This window comes from Styela clava, chromosome 8, assembly GCF_964204865.1.
Source record: "Styela clava chromosome 8, kaStyClav1.hap1.2, whole genome shotgun sequence".
NCBI lineage: Eukaryota > Metazoa > Chordata > Ascidiacea > Stolidobranchia > Styelidae > Styela > Styela clava.
In genome coordinates this window covers 3,986,690-4,007,877 of record NC_135257.1, presented here as the reverse complement: position 1 = coordinate 4,007,877, position 21,188 = coordinate 3,986,690, and the positions used below count along the sequence as shown (strand labels likewise).

The 21,188-nt window shown below is 35.2% G+C and overlaps 2 protein-coding genes across 4 annotated transcripts in view; both read right to left on the bottom strand.

Moving 5' to 3' along the window:
- The window catches only part of LOC120346414 (sperm-associated antigen 17-like), a 33,642-nt gene extending 29,170 nt beyond the window's left edge, over window positions 1-4,472 (bottom strand). Inside the window, exons 1-9 of the mRNA XM_039416142.2 lie at window positions 4,316-4,472; window positions 3,878-4,018; window positions 3,386-3,614; window positions 2,791-2,925; window positions 2,008-2,202; window positions 1,722-1,909; window positions 1,289-1,478; window positions 602-780; window positions 89-226 (exon numbers count right to left, since the gene is read on the bottom strand). Of these exons, the coding sequence (XP_039272076.2) occupies window positions 89-226; window positions 602-780; window positions 1,289-1,478; window positions 1,722-1,909; window positions 2,008-2,202; window positions 2,791-2,925; window positions 3,386-3,614; window positions 3,878-4,018; window positions 4,316-4,402 (1,482 nt within the window). The 5' untranslated portion in view covers window positions 4,403-4,472. The remainder of the gene's footprint in view (window positions 1-88; window positions 227-601; window positions 781-1,288; window positions 1,479-1,721; window positions 1,910-2,007; window positions 2,203-2,790; window positions 2,926-3,385; window positions 3,615-3,877; window positions 4,019-4,315) is intronic.
- A 2,914-nt stretch (window positions 4,473-7,386) lies between these two features.
- On the bottom strand, window positions 7,387-20,384 carry LOC120346127 (uncharacterized). 3 transcript variants are annotated; one of them, XM_039415787.2, is made up of 13 exons: window positions 20,366-20,384; window positions 19,720-19,828; window positions 19,082-19,292; window positions 17,770-17,876; window positions 17,447-17,519; window positions 17,207-17,339; window positions 16,880-17,045; window positions 12,125-12,293; window positions 11,664-11,761; window positions 9,497-9,568; window positions 8,700-8,855; window positions 7,914-8,076; window positions 7,388-7,760 (listed from the first exon to the last, which is right to left on the bottom strand). In XM_039415787.2, exons 2-13 carry the CDS (start codon window positions 19,819-19,821, stop codon window positions 7,642-7,644), a joined length of 1,569 nt encoding a protein of 522 aa, XP_039271721.2. In that variant the 5' UTR covers window positions 19,822-19,828; window positions 20,366-20,384; the 3' UTR covers window positions 7,388-7,641. The 3 variants fall into 3 exon arrangements, with proteins under 3 accessions (XP_077971264.1, XP_039271721.2, XP_077971263.1); XM_078115137.1 differs by lacking the exon at window positions 20,366-20,384 and having other exon boundaries at window positions 19,720-19,861; XM_078115138.1 differs by lacking the exons at window positions 11,664-11,761; window positions 12,125-12,293; window positions 20,366-20,384 and having other exon boundaries at window positions 7,387-7,760; window positions 19,720-19,861.
- Between the last annotated feature and the right edge of the window lie 804 nt (window positions 20,385-21,188).

The window sequence follows — 21,188 nt, the reverse complement described above, 5'->3', positions numbered from 1 at the left end:
CATCACTCTTCAGTTATGTCTTAGATTTGAGCAAAAATAATAATAATCACCAATTGTATTAAAACAGTATATTAGTTGATTAGATTACCTTTCTTTCTTCTTCAGTAAGAGCTAAATTTTCTAGAGCATCAGAGATACAATCAGCAAGTGAAAGATGAATTCCATCATTCCTTTGTTCTCTTGGAATTTCACTTGGTGGTGTCAAGTCCTGCTCTGAAGCTTCAATCTAATGTATGACATTTGATAATTAAATGCTGAATGTTAACTATATAAAAATGTATCAGGTTTTCGCTATTAATAAGGTTAGATATTACAAGAGTTTTATGTAAGTTTTCTCCAGCCTAATAAGAAGATTAACCAATAATAATAGGAGGTTACATGCACTATTGCTGTAAGTTTGGATGTGCATATGGAATTAAAAGCATTTCTAGTCCAGTCTTCTAGCAGTTATTAGGAAATAGTTGTTGTATATGTTTGAATTATATTTTTTAAGTCAAGTCATTGCTTTGATAAAGTTCCAAGAATGTACCGTAAGCAGAATGAGTAACAAAAAAGTTCTAAACATGATAGTTGATAAAGCACGGAATGTAGTAAAAAATACCTGTTCTAACATGCAATGCATCAAAAGTGGAACAGATACAGATTCTTGTGGAACAAGATCCATGAGATCATTATAATATCTCATATCAACTTCCTTTGTAACTTGCTCAGTAACAATTGGTGGAATAAGATCGTCTGAAGGTGCTTCAGCAGCGGGAGCTTTGCCTTTGTCTCGCTTACCTATTATCGTAAGTAAATTCAGTTTTCTCGGCAAAATTTTATCAATGAATAGCTGAACTTTAGCTTTATTTAAGGATGTGGTATATAATTGTTAATATGCCATTCCAGGGAAACCATATATCCACATTCAAATAATACTGAACTTAAAAAAGCGAATCAAATATTTGTTAAACAAATCTGAAACTGGCAGAACATGAAAACTTGTTATTTAAGAAAAAATAACGGCGGCGAGGAGTCCAGCAATCCTCTCGCACATAGCCCTCCTCGCATGAGATTTGAAACCACACAGTGTAATCAGAGATGAAGACGAGCCTATTCCCAACGCTTAGCACGATGAGCTACACCGCCGCGCTCATGTGGGTTCACAGGTTTGAATACTGTGGGAATAAATGTGAGTGACTTGCTGGTCCAAGCTTTTGCATGCTGAATGACGCGACCAGTGGACGTCTTATTGATTTTTCTTCCACCCGAATAAATATGAAAATCCTCATATCCTACGATTCCTTACCAGATGCAGAGGTGGTTGAATGAGGTTCAGACGATCCACTCATCTGCTGATCAATTGCTTTCGCTTCACCATGCATTGGAATATGAATGATGTTCATATTTTTCAAATAATTAAGATACTGCCTTCTCCAGTCAAGTGAATTATAAACCAGACATGCCATGTCTTCAAAAAGTGCCGTGCCATATCCAACCTTTGATAAATATTGAAAATAAAATAAATGAATTTTTTCCCAATTTATAGATCTATATAATAAGCGGTTGAAAGGTTTGTGGCGTCACACTTTCACAATTTTTTTGTGAAGTTTTGTCAGGCTGAGGTCAGACTTTTCCAGGCAAGACAATGACTATTGTTTTAAACCAGGATTTACAGATGGTAGAGGTAGAGAGGAGTGGTAGTTAAACACATCAATTCCATTTAACCGCTAATTTCTTACCAGGTTGTCAGCATCATTCCAGTCAGTGGGATGAATCATGTCAGCAACAGAATATTCCAATCTAGCAAGATCTTGCAAGGTAGAGTTAGGAGCTGCTCTTTGAAGTACTGTTGGTAAAAGTTTCCAAAACACTGCAAGCTCTTTTTCGTTCATTTCTTTTTTTGCTTTTTCAGCAGCAAGAGCTTCTTCTAATTATAAAAATAATGGTAATTCTTGAAAGTTTTCCATATACTTCTTTACTATCGCTTAGCATTTCATATAATACAATGATTCATTTGACACTTACCATCCTTTGAAGCATCGCCTGCAGATGTACCATTGGTTTGTGAAAGTACTGAGTCAACTGTGAGGTATGATTCAGAATATAACTTTATTATAGATGAAACATTGACACCAAGTTCCACCAATAAAGGGAATAATTGTGCTTGCCTGAATCCACTCACAAACACATAATGGTGCGGTCCATCATCAGGTTCATCATCTGAAAGATGGAATGTACATTTTAGAACATCATGGCAAGTGATAAGCATAATGATAGAATACAATGAGAATTTATTCAACAAAATTTTAGTTCTAAAAAGCGCAATGGAAACTTGCAAGATACTAGTGATTAACAAACTTGAGTCAATGCGAGTTAGGGCCCCACTGTAGACAGTCTGAAAAATGACATAAATCAATAAACAACACAGAGTATACATAACATTTGAGGTAAATCACGAAAGAAGCTCGACCAGACCATATACCCAAAGTGCCGATCGGCTCAGCACCCGCAGCTCTAGGACGATGCCGATAATCAATTATAATTCATTTTATCATGCTGAGACATTTTCACAAGCTTTCAAGCCACAACATCCAGCCAATTTTTTATGCATTTTGTCATACACAAGAGAATAATCATGACTTTGCTTTCACAAATGAGCAAAAAATACCAAAAAATGTAACAATCATATTTGAAGTTTTAAGCAATGAAAATGGATGGAAGCTATACATGTATTTATCACACTTCTTGTATTTAAGGGCACAAATTAAAAGAGTGCAAGGTATACATAAATATTTATGTAAAAATCACCAATATATTTATTATCTGTATCTTCCTCCCCTCTTTTCTTCAATGTGCTCCAATCTTTCTTCGGCATCTGAGGTTCAGGTGTTTTCTTCCCTTTTCCTCCTTTACCAGGAGATTTGCTTCGTGGCCTTTTTTTACCTAGATATTCAAAAAACACAAACTTAGTCATAATTATGACATAAATCAATTAAAAATTATTAGTATTTTTGAGAGAATTCGGTGGAAACAAGGCCACATGCACTCACTCTGACATAGATTAAACTCAATTTGAAGCAAAATTACAATCATATCAAAATCATGAACTACATGAATTTATAGTGCGGAATTACATACCAGCAAATGGCGATTGTCATGAAACTTAACAGTACAAACAGTCATTACAGTTATAGAAAATATAAACAAATAAACCACCATGGCATGGTAAAAATGTAGAGTTCACATCCCATAGCATCATCTCACGCGAGTGAAATACATTTAGGTACGCTATGCCAAAACTGAAAATTTTCAGTGTTACCAAAACATGACAGGTTCCATCGTATTTCATGAAAATATTGATTACATTTAATTTAGCTTATATTATATTCAATATAATTTCCACCTGATCCCTTTCCACCTTTTTCTTTTTCATCTTTCGTTTTCGATTCTGCATCTCTTCTTTTCAAATCAGCAGATTTCACATTGAGCAATGAAAATTTGATTAGTTTTGCCCATAAATGTATTGGGATTTCTTCTCCTCCATCTAACAAACTTTTAATAACTTCGGTTATTTCAAAATAATGAGGCAATTCCTTCGTTTTTCTTGTCTTTGGATTTCCAATTTCATCAATCTTTAATAATATATAATATTTGTAGCAATGTGAATTTGATAGCAATAATATGAAGTAGAATATATGAGACGGAAATGAGAACAGTAATCAGATTAGAAAATATCATAGATTCTTTAGCAAGAACTGGAAAGGCAAGCAGTGAGAATTGTTGGAATAAAGATGCGACTCCAGGTATAAAAATAAACCAAAGAGGAAACTCATCCAAGGTAGATAGACAAGGTAGCAACAATATATCATATGAATTTAACTTATAAAGGCCTCACCAATGCCATCAACTCATCTTTATGAATGAAGCTGAAAAGTCTTCTCTGAGGAACTTTCACTACATTAGCCAGATGTTTGATATGGAGGGAATCTTCAATCTTATTCTCCACCACGAAAGTGATACTAATTTTCCAATTTTCCTGAAACAGTTATCAAATTTGTCAGTAAATTATATATAAACAATAATAATTTATAACATAATAGGAAGGGCGCTCCAGAAGTATGTGTACCAACATGAAGTTAACTAATTTTGTTCGCCTATTTTACATCAAGTTGTGTAAAGGAACTGAAACTTATGGGTAGAGGGATATTTACTTGGCTAACACAGACAGTCCCCGAACTCGTAATAGGAGTAAAATCGGAATAAAATTATGGCCTAACCCTAACCTTGTACACATATTACAAGAGTACCATATGAAGTATAAACGATTACTTACATCTTCAAGGCCATGAGCAATAAGATCTGTTTCCCATCGACCACCATGACCAGGGGCAGATGAACTTTTACCACGTTTCTTTGACATGGTACGCTAGACTAATTTTTCAACAATGTCAATAAATTTATACTTTACACCTCTACTTTATATTGTACATCTATCTGTAATTAACCAATACAAAAAGGAGATAGATAGAAAATATTACCAACAAGGACAAAGTTGTGATTGATTATATAAATATAGAATTATATATACAGTAATTCTATGGAAAAAAAGAGTCCAGGTGCACACTAACACAAATGTATTTCTGTAACATTTCGTCCGACCAAAGTCAGACTACTTCAGACAAGCAGTTTATTAAACTGCTTAATTTATTAAACTGCTTGTCTAAGGAAGTCAGATTTTGGTCGGAAGAAATGTTACAGAAATACATTTGTGTAAGTGTGCAGCTGGACTCTTTTATCGGATAGATTAGTTATGTTTATTCCATCTACGGCGTCCTTGCAGTATACATATACGAATCCACTAGCAGAAAGGCATACAGAAAAAAAGGGAGTTAGTCTCGCGCAACCTAATTCAAAGTACAGTAAGATCAGTAAAAATTTTTACAGTCTCACTCACAGAGAAATAATGGAAGTTGTTCACAAGTCAATAAATATTCATATTCTATTGTGATATGTTGCAAAAACTTGGGACAATAATTGAAACAAGCAAATTGAAGTTATGTTAACGCTATTGAATATTAAATTAATATTCTTGAAATACTGTATAGGTATATGTCTGTCTGTAATAACCGAATATTGATATTGTATCACATACCAAATCAAAGACAAGAACAAGGGATTTATTTGAAAGGAAGATAAAATAATATATATATCATTGATAGAAGTTTGCTTAGTAGAAACTATTTATCTATATTTCAACATGATAGAGGTTTTCATATGACAACTTCATCGAGTACTTGGGAGTAAACAAACGTTTGACAATGATTTGAACCATAATGATCAATCAACAATTTTTGAGTAACCTTCCCAAATTTTTGAGATTTACCTAAAAATCATTATATTCTGACATTATATCAGTGCCGAATATATAAATCAGTAGATCAGATTTCATTTAAGAAAAAAATTTTATGTTGAAATTATTAATAGATATGTTGATGTAATGTCTACTGTTAAATGATCTATCTATTTACGGTACTTAATGTACTACTATAGGAATATATCTTCTACAACAAATTTGTTTCTGAACAATATTAGTGGGATTTATCATTGATTAAACATCATTCAATTTCCATATCCAAGTGAATAAATTAATTTGCCCAATATGGGGCTGTATCGTATGTATGTAGTTGATATAAGTTTATTATTTCTTCACTGTTATATTTCAGTCCTTTTCTATAACAAATTATTCTCATTATACCCTGGTCTACATATTATCTCACAATTTGCGATGGGAATCAAATATGTTACAAAAAAATCCATTACTAGTCTACATTGAATTAAATCGCAGATTTGTTTCAAGCTGACTGTATCTTATTACTAATTTAATCAAAGCTTTATTTGATTGCATATGGCTTTTCCTTTTGTTTCTGAATTCTGAAATTTTCAATTTTATTCTTTATGTTTTAAGGGAATTTTGATTTTGCTAATCATATGTTTTATGACCTCATTTTGGTTTAAATAACTGGAATAAAGTGGTACTGAATCAAAGTTCCTCATCAGAGCTGTAGCATCATCTGCAAATTCAGAAATCATAAAACCAAACCGTTCATGCGGATCATACAAACGCTCAGTTACCTAGTAACCAAATACCGACCTTTGACCCGATAAATTCGTCTGTTGTGGAAGTGTTTTGCGATTTATCGCCTCCGACGCCTCACTGTAAATTCGATGGCCAGTAATGAAAAGCACTGTCTATTCCTGGTATAGTCTGATTTGAAAAGTTGTTGTTCATAGATTTTGATTGATTAGTAAACAAGGATAACAAGATTAATCGTAACTCATCTATTAGTACTGCTTTCTTAGCACAAGCTTGATCACCAAGACTGTTTCTGCAAATGGCACGCTTTCGCACGTCTCGAAGTAGGATAAAGCTCCTGCAGTTTGGCAGGTTTTCCGTTACTTACTTGGTTTTGAAAGTTTCATATAGAATAGATGTTTCCCCCGAGCATCGATTTCGCTGTTTACTTCGTAACATTGGCCAATCAGAAAGATGCAAAAAGTGACGTAACAAGGCGCCTTTTTGCATCCGCTCAGACACTTTTCTCACTCAGACAGATTTTCAGGCGTGGTCGTAAACATTACCTCTTTTTTGCGTTTTGAATTCTATTCGTTAGTTTTCAGTTGTGTTTCGGGAATTTAAATATAAACCAAATAATTCTATGATCACTTTGTTTTCTTAGGAGTTTTAGTTTAATTGCAGTAATCAAAAATTAGTGTAGAAATATCTGTGATACTGATAGGCTAGGCTAAAATTCTTTACCGGTACTTTAAAAAAAAAGGAATTTGTTGAATTCTATAAATCAGAATGATGGTGTGAGACAAATACCCCATTTTACAGGCGACAACTCGCAAAACCACTCTTAAAATAAGCACCGAAAATTTTGCAATGGTAAAGTATGAGAAGCATTTTCTGGGGGTCAAAGGACCGGAAAAGGTCTATTCTCGTTGTATTACATGTTGAAGTTTCAATTTCATTCGGTGAAGTTTGAATGGATAATAAAATATTGTTCAATTTCATTTCATTATGATTTATTCTATTGAGATTGATGTGAAATTCAACATATATATTTATATAAGGACTAAAGTTGGACATAATCTGTGATTCATACATTTCACTGGTCTTGGAGCTCAACAGCTTCTATTCCCTGTAGCCACTGTTGCATGTTCTCTATGGTTGCAAGCTACAATGTTTTCAGTACAGGGTATTTTAGTTGATTTTTGATCTTCTATTGTAAATTTGCACTTGATGGTTTTAGACCTGAAGCCCGTTTCGGTAGAAGCATGTCTTGCATAGTATCCGCGGGTAATTCAAAATAAACCGAAGTACTGTATTCGCACATGCCTGAAATAATGGAGTCCAGCTTCATCTTTTTATTTGTATTTATTGCAGCGTCATTTGGTGGAAAGATCAAAAAAATATTATCATCATATGATGACATGGTCATATTTTCCAAATCAATCGAATTCGAATGTCATAGCCATGACTTGACTGAAACTAGCCATGACTGAATCATTTTGGGGACTATGAACAGATTATATTTTCATCATCGTATTTTCATAAAATAAAAAGGATCTAAAAACTTCAACAATTACACGTTTGTTTTATTTATTTCCGGCCATCTTTTTCAATTCAATACGTTGAATCTTTCCTGTGGCTGATTTTGGAATCTTCTTAACAAACTCAATTCCACCTCTCAATTGTTTGTAGTCAGCCAGTTCGCCTGAATGATGGTGAAACGTTTTTTATAAATATCAAAAATTTGTATTTATGTCAAATTATGTGACTCCTGTAGAACCGATTTAAAATAATTACATAGTAATTTTACTTAGATAAACCTCAGCAAACTCCCGCCATCCATAAATTTTTCACTTACTTTTCACGAAAGCATTCACGTCGTCTTTCGTTAGATTATCGACTTTCTTCACGACAAATGCTTTTGGAAGTTCACCTGCATAAGTATCAGGAATTCCAATAACTCCTACATCCATGACTTTGGGATGTTTTAATATAGCACTCTCTAGCTCTGCAGGTGACACCTGAATCGAACGGAACATGAAATTTAAAACTCATAATATGCTTCTTTGAGATACTATGTGCGTGGTCTCAATGTGACATATCAATTATGACACATTAGTGTGGAAAATGGTTTGGAACAAGATAACCAACTCTAGCTTGAATCATATTGAAAATTAATTGTATTGGGTGAAGTCAATTCAAATTTTTTTTTTCTGTTAAGTTTGGCGTAATTAAGAGATGAAAGCTCTTTTTTCTTTTCAAAAACAGACGGAGAACAGTTCATAGGAACTTTATGTGGAATTGTGGCAAACGATTCTATGTTAGTAGATGCGAGACTAAGTTTTGTAATTGCTTGTCAAATTAGAAATACACGTTTACTCTGGAAAAGCAAAGTACGACAAATTAAGTTAATGTTCCATAACGACATAGGCTACATATTGTTCAAGACAAGTAGAACCCCGAAAACCACGCAGTGAAAACCGGTAAATTCTTACTTTAACTTAAACTATCTAACAGAGGAATTTTTTTTCATAAAAGTAATCAGTTCAGTCGTGGCATATGCATTAGTGCTTTAGCCGAATTGCCTTTACATTTTTGAAACTGTAAATAGAGAATTGACAGCCGTTTCCATAACTTAGAATACCTGAAGGCTTTTGTACTTGATGACTTCCTTGAGGCGATCAATTATATACAATATCCCATCATTATCAACATATCCGATATCACCAGTATGAATCCATCCGTCTTTTGTAATAGTTCGTGCTGTTGCATCTGGGTTTCCCATGTATCCTTTCATTACCTACAAAGGGAAGCACTCTTTAATATTCAGTTCTGAACTTACAGTCTGTATATATATGTACAGCTTTTTCTATGCGAAACATAAATTCAGAAGGTTACTCGGGTTCATTGCCAAATTATCATCCTTTCATGAAAGTAGGTTACATAATATGTAATATGTTAATACATAATATGTTCAAAGCGCACCCGAAAAGCGACAATTTGGAATGGAACTGCAAAATAGTTTTAAAATTTTTTTTTTATATGGGTTCTAATTCACAATTAATTCAATTTTAAAGTTGGAAAATTAGATTCTATTGTAAGTTGGTGCTATTTATCTTTAAATAAAAATCTCAGAATAAAATAAAAGGCTTTTCTGAGACAATCTAGTGTTATTCTCAGCACACAATCAGTATTAGTTTGTCGTAACATTTTACGTTTCTCTGAGTTACAATAAAACTTATCGTAATATGACAATACAGAATTGTAGAAGCTGTAACAGACAAGCCTTTTTTAACCATTTTGACTGATGATTGTGATATTACAAAAAAACTATGTCAAGTTACTAAAAAATTGGCTACTCGTAATAAATATAAACCTCATTGTTCCACATCTTCGCTTCGGTACTCGAAACAAGTAACATACAAACCTATTATATTTTACCTGAGGTCCTTGTGCAAGAATTTCTCCAGTCTTATTTTCAGAAAGTTCCTTTCCCGTTAGCAGATCAATTATCTTTGATGTGAAAAATTGAATATTTCAACATAGATTTAATTTTTTGCTGTTCATGAATGTATACCATATTTACATCTGAACAGGGCCATATATATTATCTTTATACAATTTTTGTGAGGGATTAATTTTCCTTTCAAAGGTTACTATAATGGTGATATTATGTTGAACAGAGTATGCATTGTATTGCGTCTGTTGAGCCAGATTTCGATTCAATTACTATATTTAAAAACGAAAAAGTCAATCCCCAAGAAAGACTGACTTCAGATAATACACAAGAGAGCAGTGCTCATGGACAAGAAAGCCAAAATAAAGTATTAATGGTATCTAATCTACTCCAGTACCTGTGCCATATCCTTCCCGACTTCGACTGCCCAACAGGTCGCAGCGAACTCGGAACCGCCACAAAATGCGCAAATTTTAATTTTCATGACGCCATCACACACAAAAAAATGAATGCCATAGAGACCACAGAAATTTTCGAAACAAATAAAAGCCTTCTAGCAACAAAAACAATCTTCAACAAATTAAAATTGCAAAGCAATTGGCCCATTTGTTAAAAAAAGCGATATTTTCACAACAAAAATAACAACATTAAAAAGAATTATCAGTGGAAGTGTCTCAATGCCTTTGCGCTAGTGGAACCGTATGCGTATAACGTAAGGATGCTGCAGCAGGAATAAAATACCGCCAAAAGGAAGTAGTCATGGTATCTAATCTACTGCATCAACTGTGCCGTATTCTTCCCGACATCGATGTTGTAAACTGCTTGTCTGAGGAAGTCTGATTTTGGTCAGACGAAACGTTACAGAAATATATATATATATTTGTGTTAGTGTGCATGAAAAAGAATACCAACAATAACAAACGACCCATATGTCCATTTCGTGTCCAATTAGTGAATTACAAGTTCTCGTTCATCTGATGCTCTAAGACAGTAGTTCTCAACCTTTTATGGCCCGTGGCCCCCTTCCGGCGGCTTTTCGCACTCGTGGCCCCCCTGTTTGCCATTCCAAAAACTAGACATGTTGGATTAAATTATGTTATTACTACCTTTTACGGAATGCAAAAACAAACCACGGACAAAAAAGTCCAAGCGTTTTAATACACAATCAAAGGGAATCTCGCGCTCGAGACTCTCATACGAGGTTTCTTATATTAGGCACCGTCTTTGATATAGTCTGACGAATGTCACTGTCAACATCAAGACAGTTTTCTAGATTTTGTTTCTTCCGACAGAACCCCGATCTTGGCCAATGTTGTTTTCTTGTCAAATCTACCTCGCTTGGCAGCCCGGAAACCGATGTCAACGTGTCTCACCGGGGGATGATTTTTGTCACTGTGGGTTTGGAGTTTATATGGACGTAATAACTGCTCATTACATACGAGCAATGCAAGCATTGAGCACATTCACTCATTTCTCTGTCATCTCGATTTACTTTGGTAAATCTAAAGCCAACGTAACTGTCGTATTTTGGGCATTCGGAATTTACATAATATATATGGGTTTTTGCGTCCATATTACGATTCTGAAGGTTATCTCGCAGTCTTTAGTGTACAGCCCGTCTGTCGGTTAGACGGCCTACTATAGCGAACTATTTTGATTGGTAAATTTTAAATTCCATTATCATCAAACAATTCACGCACAGAATATGGCAAATGTGATGGCAAATAACCTATTCAGGTAATGAAACTGCGGCGAAGGCCTGAACGGAGAATTTTATTTTAAAAGGAAAATACGCAAACAAAGTCGCTTTATAATCAATTATTATCTTTGTGTCGTCGCCCCCCTTGAACTGCTTCGTGGCCCCTGTTGGGGGCCCCCGGTTGAGAACCACTGCTCTATAACTTCACAGTTAAGTTTATTATCACCTACTATCAGTGGTGGGATTTAATTTTTTTGTCAGCCGGTTTCATGACATATTTTTCAGTCGGTTTTGTTACAAAAAAATATGTTTTTTCAGTAATGCTAACCGGTTCGCTGATCTCATAAAATTCCGTGAGACGGTTCTATAGAACCGGTGCGAACCGGATGAATCCCACCACTGCCTACTATGCATAACATGAATATTTGTGAAATATACTTGATCCTACTCACCTTGACCTTCGTATTTGGGCAAATTTTTCCAACGCCTTCAAATAAACTATCTTCTCCGAAATGGAAGGCGATACAAAGACATTCTGTCATTCCATACGCTTGATAAATACAAGTGAGTAATCATATTTTCTGTTTTCTCGTTTAATATATATGCATTTTTTAAGATTAATTCGTGGCTAAAGCTTCCCATTAGACTTTTACAATATAAGTTTGAAGTTTCATTCTGTTGCAGTTGCTACCTAGATGTGGGACTTTTCCTCAAATAGGTTCAAACGGATGGTTGGCAGCTTGTACGCATATGTATTACACCAAATTAGTGTAGGACGACGTGTCCGTTTGGCTCTTGCACAGACCAACCTTTTTTAATCTCTATTATATTAGTATTACACCGTAGTGTATATCCGAAACTTTGTGCGTATAATTAGTTTAAAAATACGCTTTCTGTATTATCTAACATTTACCTGGTCTTATGAGAACATCGAACTTTTGTGCTATTTTTCTTAATATGTCCTGAGAAAGTGCTGCCCCTCCGCATGCTACTAGTTTAAGACTGGTTACATCGTAATTTGCGATGGTGTCATCGTTAACTAGTTGGATTTGGATTGATGGTACCGTCACAAGACCGGTGATCTAAAACCACAAAATGATGTTAGAACAGATTCAATAGGTTGATGATTATATAATGTACTTAATTTAATTTCAAGGACTTGTTTTGTAGACCAGGGCTTCCCAAACTTCTGAGCTCGCGACCCCTTTTAATATATTAAAATTTTTCGCGCCCTTGTTCAAGCGTTGCGCACTCACTCCCATTCCCACAGCGATTTCGTATTTATATCAAGCAGGCTTTTCTACCTTGGCCATTTAAATGTGATTTCACTGACTGTTGTTAGGTTTTGCTTGTTCGTGTATATAAAACTCATTGCAAAAAAAGTCTATTTATTGAAAGGTATCAATACGTATTTTTTACGGGAAGTCGCAACTTGAGCATATTTTTGAAGGGCGTCACGATACAATGAAGTTCAAGAACCACTGAGTCCTAATTGATAGAAAGAAATCTTTCCTACATTTTGAATGGTTAATATTCTATATGTATCATTTATTTTAAATAAAAACGTGCTATTAAATTAGTAAATGAAAATCGGTATTAATATTTTGTATATTAAAAAATCTCGCTATTTTCTACACCCCCCAAAAATGAGCCCTAGTGTTCAAAAAAAAAATTGAGACAATGTCTTATTTTCACTCGGAATCGTGAAATTATTGGTTCACACTATATTTAATAATTGTATTTCGAATCAAAGGTCTGAAAAAGTGCAGTTGACAGTTGAGAGAGAACGTAATGTACAAAAATAAGCACACGCACGTGAAATTTAAAATTATAATTTTTTCTTTTATATTTTGCTTCCCTGTTTATTATTTTGCTTTTCTAGTTTTATTTTTTTCATCGTTTCATTTTGTTTTAACTGTTACGCGTATAATCGTCTCATCACTGAATTTTGTTAGCAACTGAAACTTAGTGAGGCACATTGCACGTATCCGCGGAAGACAAACTGGCCAATGCGGTGGCAACTAGTTACTGGGTGACCTTCAGGGCAACTACCACGGGATTCATTTTTATTTTGGTCACGGGACCATTCGTTGGTTCAAAAAAACGCAAATGTTATTACGCGACCATCGTCATAATCAAATAATTCCCGATTCCCAAATTTCCATCAGCCAATAATGGTGGATTAAGACTGAAAATTGCATTTTATTTTTCGAGTCGGCGCTGATTCAAATATTTCATGTCGGCTGTTATGATTTTATTTTTAATTAGGCTTCCCGCTGCTTGTCAGCAGGGAACCTATTGTATTCCTGTGTTTTTAGGCTTCCCGCCGCGATACGCTGCAGTGAGCAATATAGGATTTTACATTTTCATCTTCTTCTCGAGAACGACACTACTTAGAGACTTGAAATTTACATCACATGCAGATAATAAGTCCCCCATCATAAATTGCAAATTTTATGCATGACTGACCACGCTTTCACGCTCCAGTGAGCAAAACGCGTCTTCAGTTTTTTTTACGCGGGAAGCCTGTTAAAGCTGCACGCAGCTCCAGTTATAAATTAATACCCTCAAATTAAACTGAACGATATTGTCATCAACGATTCCGGGATAACGATAAAATCCGGGATTGAAACTAAATATTATTTAAGAACTACTTTATACGCTTTAAATGGCAAGAAATGAAGAAATTTCCGTCCTATTCGGTCATTATCGAAACTGAGGATGAAAACAATTAATTACGACACAATTTGCTTTTAGATTTATTGCCGAGGCCGCACGAACTATCTTGCGATAATAATTTTAAAATTATTTTCAATCAAAAATATTCTCGACGTGTTATAAGCACATCAAGTCGATGCTAATTGAAATCCCTTCATGTCGGCTGTAATTCATTGACGTGCCTCACAAGTCTGCATTTGATTACGATAAAAATGAAAAAAAATGGAATGCTAGGATTTGTGCGCCGTATTCGGTATTCTTATAAACACAAATAACGATACTGCAGTGAATATAGTTTATATATTATGTGTACCTTACTTCAATTATAGACGTTGTTTCTATTCCATTATCACGATCGACTATTACAGCTAATATTGCGGAAAATCCTCTGATGGCTCTACTAGACTCCGGAGCTTCACAGATTTGCATGAAGGTATCCGTGGCTAAAAATCTTGGCCTTATCCTCTATGGTTCAAACACTGTAATTGGACTTGCTTCGAACGAAGCAGTTGCACAAACAATTGGGTTCGTTTATGCACCTCTAAAGGTTGGAACGAAAGTTTGTCGTGCAATAAAGTTTGGTGTTGTGAAAAATCAGTGTGCGGACATCATACTGGGCTAAGCTTTTCTGAGCAATCATCAAGAAGTTGTCTTCAAATTCAACGGAGACTCCTTGTGCGTTCGTAAAAAGGTCTGCAATTCAGCTAGCGCCAAAGTAAGTGAACCTTTACGTATTTTTCGATTTATTGACGATAACTGTAAGCGCATTGATGTCAGGTCTAGAAATGACAGCCTCGATGATCTAAAGTTTATTGAAGATGAAATTGAACGTTTGTTGCGGGAAGGCATTATAGAACGGTCAGAGTCGCCGTGGCGCGCTCAAGTATTTGTCACGTTGGACCAAAGACGTAAAAACATCATGTTATTGACAATTCACAACAATAAATAGATACACTGCTTTTGACGCATATCCCTTACCTCACAGAAACAATATAATTAACGAGGTTGCCGAAGGAAAGATCTACAGTACTAATGATTCACGTTTGGCAAATCTCTAAATTCCTATTTCTGACGTTGACAGACCTTATACTGGGTTCGAAGCTGCTGGCTCTTTATATCAATTGTGCAGGGTTTCCTTTAGAGTGGCTGTGTTTTAGAGATATATGGACTTCTTCATCGAGCGTGAAAATCTTGAAGACACCCTTGATTACTACTTAGATAAGTCACAATTTATGGGGATGATCAACTGCAACATGATAAACGATTGAAAGCCTTTATAAATGCTGCGGAGCGAAGAAGCCACTTTCAACTAATACATGGTTTCTATACAGAGACAAAGCATTATCTTCTTTTAATCAGTCGAAGGCTGACTTGTTAAAGCGTGATTGGGGATCGTATATGAATATGAACCGTTTGTTATTGAGTGTAAGTGGTCCGAATTTGTCCTTGCAGCCATTTTGAGTCAAAGAGGAAGGCCGGTCGTCTCTAACTCTCAGTAATCGGAATTAAGGCATCCCGGTGTGCTTGTTGAAGATGTACGAAAAAGGGGATATCTTTTGCATAGTAAAAAGTTCAAATTGATAGCAAATCAAAAATCTTTGGCCCACATTTTTTGGAAAAATCATAAAAGTAAAACCAAAATTACAATTGTGGAAACTAGAACTTTCTGTATTTGACTAAAAAATTGTCCATCGCCCGGGTGTAGGTAATATGGCACTGGACGCTTTGTCAAAAAATTGTGCTAGCAACACTTGTTCCACCATGGGTCACTAAGTTCGTGCTCGATTGGGTCATCCTGGTTCGTCGATTACTTCATTTTATAGCTCTAATTCTTTGCCCTTTTCTGTTGATAACATGATAAAGGAATGTGTTAATTTTCGACAATGTGCCCATATAAAATCCAATTTCTATAGATTTAATGAGGGCCATCACTTGGTTAAATGGGAGTGGGAGAGAACAACACTTTATCACCCGAAAGGGAATTCCCAATGCGAAAGAGCAAACCAGACCATATGGAAAACTATCAAACTAATGTTGTTATCAAGAAATTTGGGAGGAAGTTCTACCAGACGATCTACATGCTACAAGGTCACTTCTTTGCACCTCCACTGCTACCACGCCACATAATCGCTTGTTCAATTTTAAAAAGACGGTCTATGCTTGGAAACTTCGCACCAGACTGACTTTGGAACAGCGGTAAAGTACTTCTACACAAGTTCGCACGAGCGAAAAGGGATCCGATTTGTGAAGAAGTTGAACTTCTTGAAGCTAACATCAAGTAGCCTACTTGTTAATCCGTTTTCTTGATGGTCGAGAATCCTCCGTTTCAACAAGAGAACTGGCGTGATTCCCTAAAACTGTACAATCGGATGGCAAGCAATTAGAAATTGAAAAGTCTGAATCCGTATCGGATTCATCTCATCAAAATGCGCCATCCAGTTTCGAAAATTCTGATTCGAAGAGCAATGACACAGTTCCTTCGTATTACTTAGTTGACGTAGCACACGAAACTTCTTCTTCAATGAAGAATGAAGGGATGCCTATTTGTCGGTCGGGACGTTTAAAAAAGTCGTCTGATGGTTATGGAGACTGGGCCTGGACATTAAGCAATTTTCCAATTTTTTCATTTCAGATTATTGTTTCAATACTTGAGTTATTATTATACTTTTATCAGCTGGTGAAAATGTGGTGATTAGTGAGCTTGCTGACTTATACTGTTCGCCCTTTGGTTTGTGCTGCTTTGCGACTCTTAGTTGACGCTTGAGTTGATAAAAGCCTAGTGTACAAGCTTGGTTATTTTTATATTAGGTTCATGACAATATGTTAGTGCCCACCCATAACTTTTTATCTAACAACAACAAGGCACAAATTTTGGAAAGAGGCTGTAGGGTAGACCTTTTTTAAGATACACACACAAATATATTTCCTTATATTTCTATCGCTGTATTACCTTATATTTTTCAATCGCTCGTAGCATAGTCTCCGTATCAAACTCTTTCTCCAAAACAAGCTTTTGTCCCATAGATAGTGATCTAATTAACCCCCAGAATCCACCCGCATGATACATTGGACGGTCCGAGTATAAAATATCTGAGTTTCCATGGTGTACACTGTCACTGAAATATTAGATTTGACATTATATCGGAGTCTACATTGGTTTCAATCGTTCTGCAAAAACACCTTTTTATTAAACAAATATTACCGTGAAATTAATATTCGATTCACACCATTAGGTTTCCAGCATGCTAGAACTACCTGCTTATCAGAAAAAGCTCACCGAAAAATCAAGAAGGAGGATGTTATATTCCTGTGACTTAGCATAACGCTTTTTGGGAGACCCGTCGTTCCGCTAGAATACGGCAATATAGCTACATCCTTGTCAGAGTTGATAGAAATGTACTTTGGAAAATCTGGAAAATAAATATCACATATGGATAGTATGATATGAATGGGTCATGACATTGGAATATAGTGATGGAATTTAGAAGGAAAATGTTTTGTATATATATAAACAAACCTTCACTATATTCGTCACCAATCATCTCGCTCATTGTTATGAATTCATTGCTTTCTCCAATGATAAACATTTTCTAGAATGTATAATATATAAAATAATATAAACATCTATGAGAAATTAATATACAAACAGATCTATACCTATATATAAGAGCATCTGAAAATTTCAAAAGAATGTCATCGGTGTGGCTTTAATGCACTAGTATTCCTTGCATAAAGTATGCAAACCAGCGTCACATGGAAGAAAAGTGGGGCAGCTTACTACAAATAATAAGTGAGCCTATTGTAATGAGCAAAGATACGTTTCTAACTGATGAATGCTACCTCTAACGAATCAGTTTTTCTCTGGACTTCCTTCATTGTATTCAAGCAGTCTTCGTATACAAATACCATCTTTGGTTTTGAAATTTGAAATTGTTGTAATATTTCTTCTGTTAAATATATTTTTTTTCGTGATTTTTCCAAACAGAAACGTTCATAATAGCAGTTTAAGATGCTATATTGATTTCGTTTTTAAAATGAATTGATTTATTTTTTCTTTTGGCAGAGAATAAAAAACATTTGTAGGCCTACAACCATGCTGAGTTGAAGGTTTGAGTTGAAAAATTGTCCTGTTAAAGCCATCAAAAATCATTAATTTGTCTAATGTGGAGAAGGATTGTTTCAAACAGATGTGTCTTAATTTTATGGCTCAATTTTTCCACTTTGCTACACATGTCCCACTGTTCTGAGTTATATTAGTGAAAGCAATGAAAATCATTAATTATGTTTGTATCCAATGCAATGAAGGATTGCTTCAAACCAGTGTCTTCAAGAATGTCATGCCCTATTTTTCCCACTTTGCTGCACTTGTCGCACTGTTCTGAGTTAGTGTAGATATATATTGTGGTGTAAATGGTAAAGTGAACATAGGGAGTAAATTCATGTTATATGTTATGTCTCAGGAATAGGATAGATATAATTCCCTGGTAGAAGATATAATATTCATATGAAGTGATATTTATTCATTAATTTTCGACGAATGCTGAAGCGCAACAAAAATCAGATTGCTTAAACTTTAAGCCTTAAAGAGCGAAGTACAAAATCATAGTTTGCTTGTTTGAAAGCTATACGCAAAGTGTATGCAAAGCCTGACCCAGGAAAATGATATATGAATGTAAGATATTATATTTATTTTTACGCGGAGCTGCCAGTATAGCGACATCTAGGCTCAGGTCACATGACCTGTGACGCGCTGCCACGTTTTGGCTTTATGGAATACCAAATTCGACACTCGCTTCCTTGTCCTTCACACACTCGATTTCTGACACTCAACTCGGGGATCTCTCGCGACACGCACCTACTACTACTCCAAGCATCTGCCTCATTTTTGAGTTAAGTTATTTTACTGTTTGATATCTATTTTATGCTTTTATAACGTCGTTTTTATAATACAACATACAACAATGAACTTACTCGTTTTAATCAGAGACTTGAAAGCGGACAGGAATTAGGAAGCCTTGTCTCGGCACGCGGAGTCGAGGGCAATAGCAAGAACCCTATACCAGTAAGTACTGGTTTGTATTGTACATAGGCCTAAATCAATAATGTGAAATAAATTTCGGATCAGGTCAATTTTGGAGCACCAAATACTTACCTACGCTATACGCAGGGTTACAAGGAGTGACAACACCGCCACAGGCAAGAATACCCAACATTGCCACTGGGAACTCAAGTGAAGAGGGAGAACAAAGGCCAACAACATCTCCTTTGTCAAGTCCCGCTTCGCGTAAATACCCAGCACAGTTTCTTGATTGGTCATAGACTTGCTTGAATGTTAGCGACTTTCCACCGATTGAATTGTCAACCTGAATAAAATTTATTCTATGTTCAGTGATATAATATTCTGTGCGTTACTAAACAATAGCGAGAATACTTAAGCAGTTAACTCATGGTGCACAATGGTTTGCCGTGCTTCACATGATCAAGCGCTACAAATGACAGCACTCCTAAACACCAAAGTTAATATTGACCGTGCATGCCGAGTTACCGACCACATGACCCCGATTGACCTAAATGAATCACTCTGTGAGTGGATGTAGAATATTTATCCTGATACTATAGTAAACCAATTATCGTTTAATCAAATTCACTAAATCGTCTAAAAATTGAACAACAACCGACTTAAAATAATTCTATGTTATATGTTAATCATATACATGTTAATATCTATATTATATTCCGTTGGGCAAGTTATATTGCAATTTTGATATTTCCTCAATAAGACTTACTTACCAAAGCAATTTTATCTCCAAGATCTTTTATTTGGTGAAAAATAAATTCTGATAATGATTTTTCTGAAAGTTGTACATCTGGTAAATGACTTCTAAACGGCATAATGAACCTAATTTATAGTTCTATTACGAATTAGGCAAATAAGTAGTGAAAAGTACACTTAAATGTTCGTTTTAACCCTGTCAAGATGGCGTTCGCCTAGACCAGGAGATTCTATCAGCATTGATCACTTTTAACTTTACAATTTACGCAGTCAAGATCAGTGACATTTGCAAAAGGAAAATATCCTAAATTCTAGTACAATCGGAGCGCACTCTTTTCATCATCCAACCTTGGAAGTATAATACTATAATTCTTGTATGTCCCATTATCCTAAAGCAATTCTTCGCCAGTATTGAATATTTCACTGAATAAAAAACTACTGGCCTGTGATGCAATATTTCAAAAACTTCCAATGAACAATAATAATTCATGGGTATTGATTATTACAGAGATAAACAGAAAATGCGAGATTTCTAAAATCCATACTATTTCAACGATATCTGCATCATCATCTTCATCATCGCGTTTTACATATATGCCAGTGATGTAGCAATTTTTTTTTAAACAAAAACTCTGTCAATGATAGATCGGGTGACCCGGTTACCTGTTTGCTTAAGCCGTGTCCTACATTCATCTTTATTTGCTTTAAATAAATAAACTTGAATTCTGAAAGTTTGGTGTCCGGCAAATTTGTATAGTGAGTAAGCGATAGATTGTATTATTTGATTAATTATATGTATTACCTAATTAGGATATACACATACAATAAGATATGTCATTTGTGTCTATCAAATTATCCAGGAACAAATAAATGTAGTTTAAAAAAATCGACAAAGTAACTATAGTTCAATATCCATATGTGACGACGAAAATCTGCAAACATGGATAAGCAACTTTCTAATGATTATTAGTATGCTTTCTCGATATATTTAATCACAAAATTGGGCCAATATATCAGACCAGACATAATTTTTACGAGAACTAAATTTTAAACGTTTCTGCTGGTGATTTTTGCGAATAAAATAAAATTTCGTATCATAGGGGATGTCGCTGAAATGTGAAAAGTCGAACCAAACGTGTACCGGTTGATTCTTGTTCAAACGACTAAGTTGACTCGCGTTTCTCTCAAAGGGCACATCCGCGAGCATCTGCTGTCACTTTGCTAGAAACTAGCCATACATCATCCTTTTTATAATATTTATGTCAATTCTGATTTCATCAGACTATTTTTTTTTGAACATAACTCAATAATAAATTGTCCACACCATGCAACTATCGATGGGCATGTACGTATTTTAAGGACCATAAGGCGCACTTTAATTTTTATTTTTCCCGAAAATTGATCGTGAGCCTAAGCCGGTGCGCCGAATGTATGGGTCAGGGAGTGCCTTATGCTTTACCTCAAAACCAGCACCGGTGCTATTGTT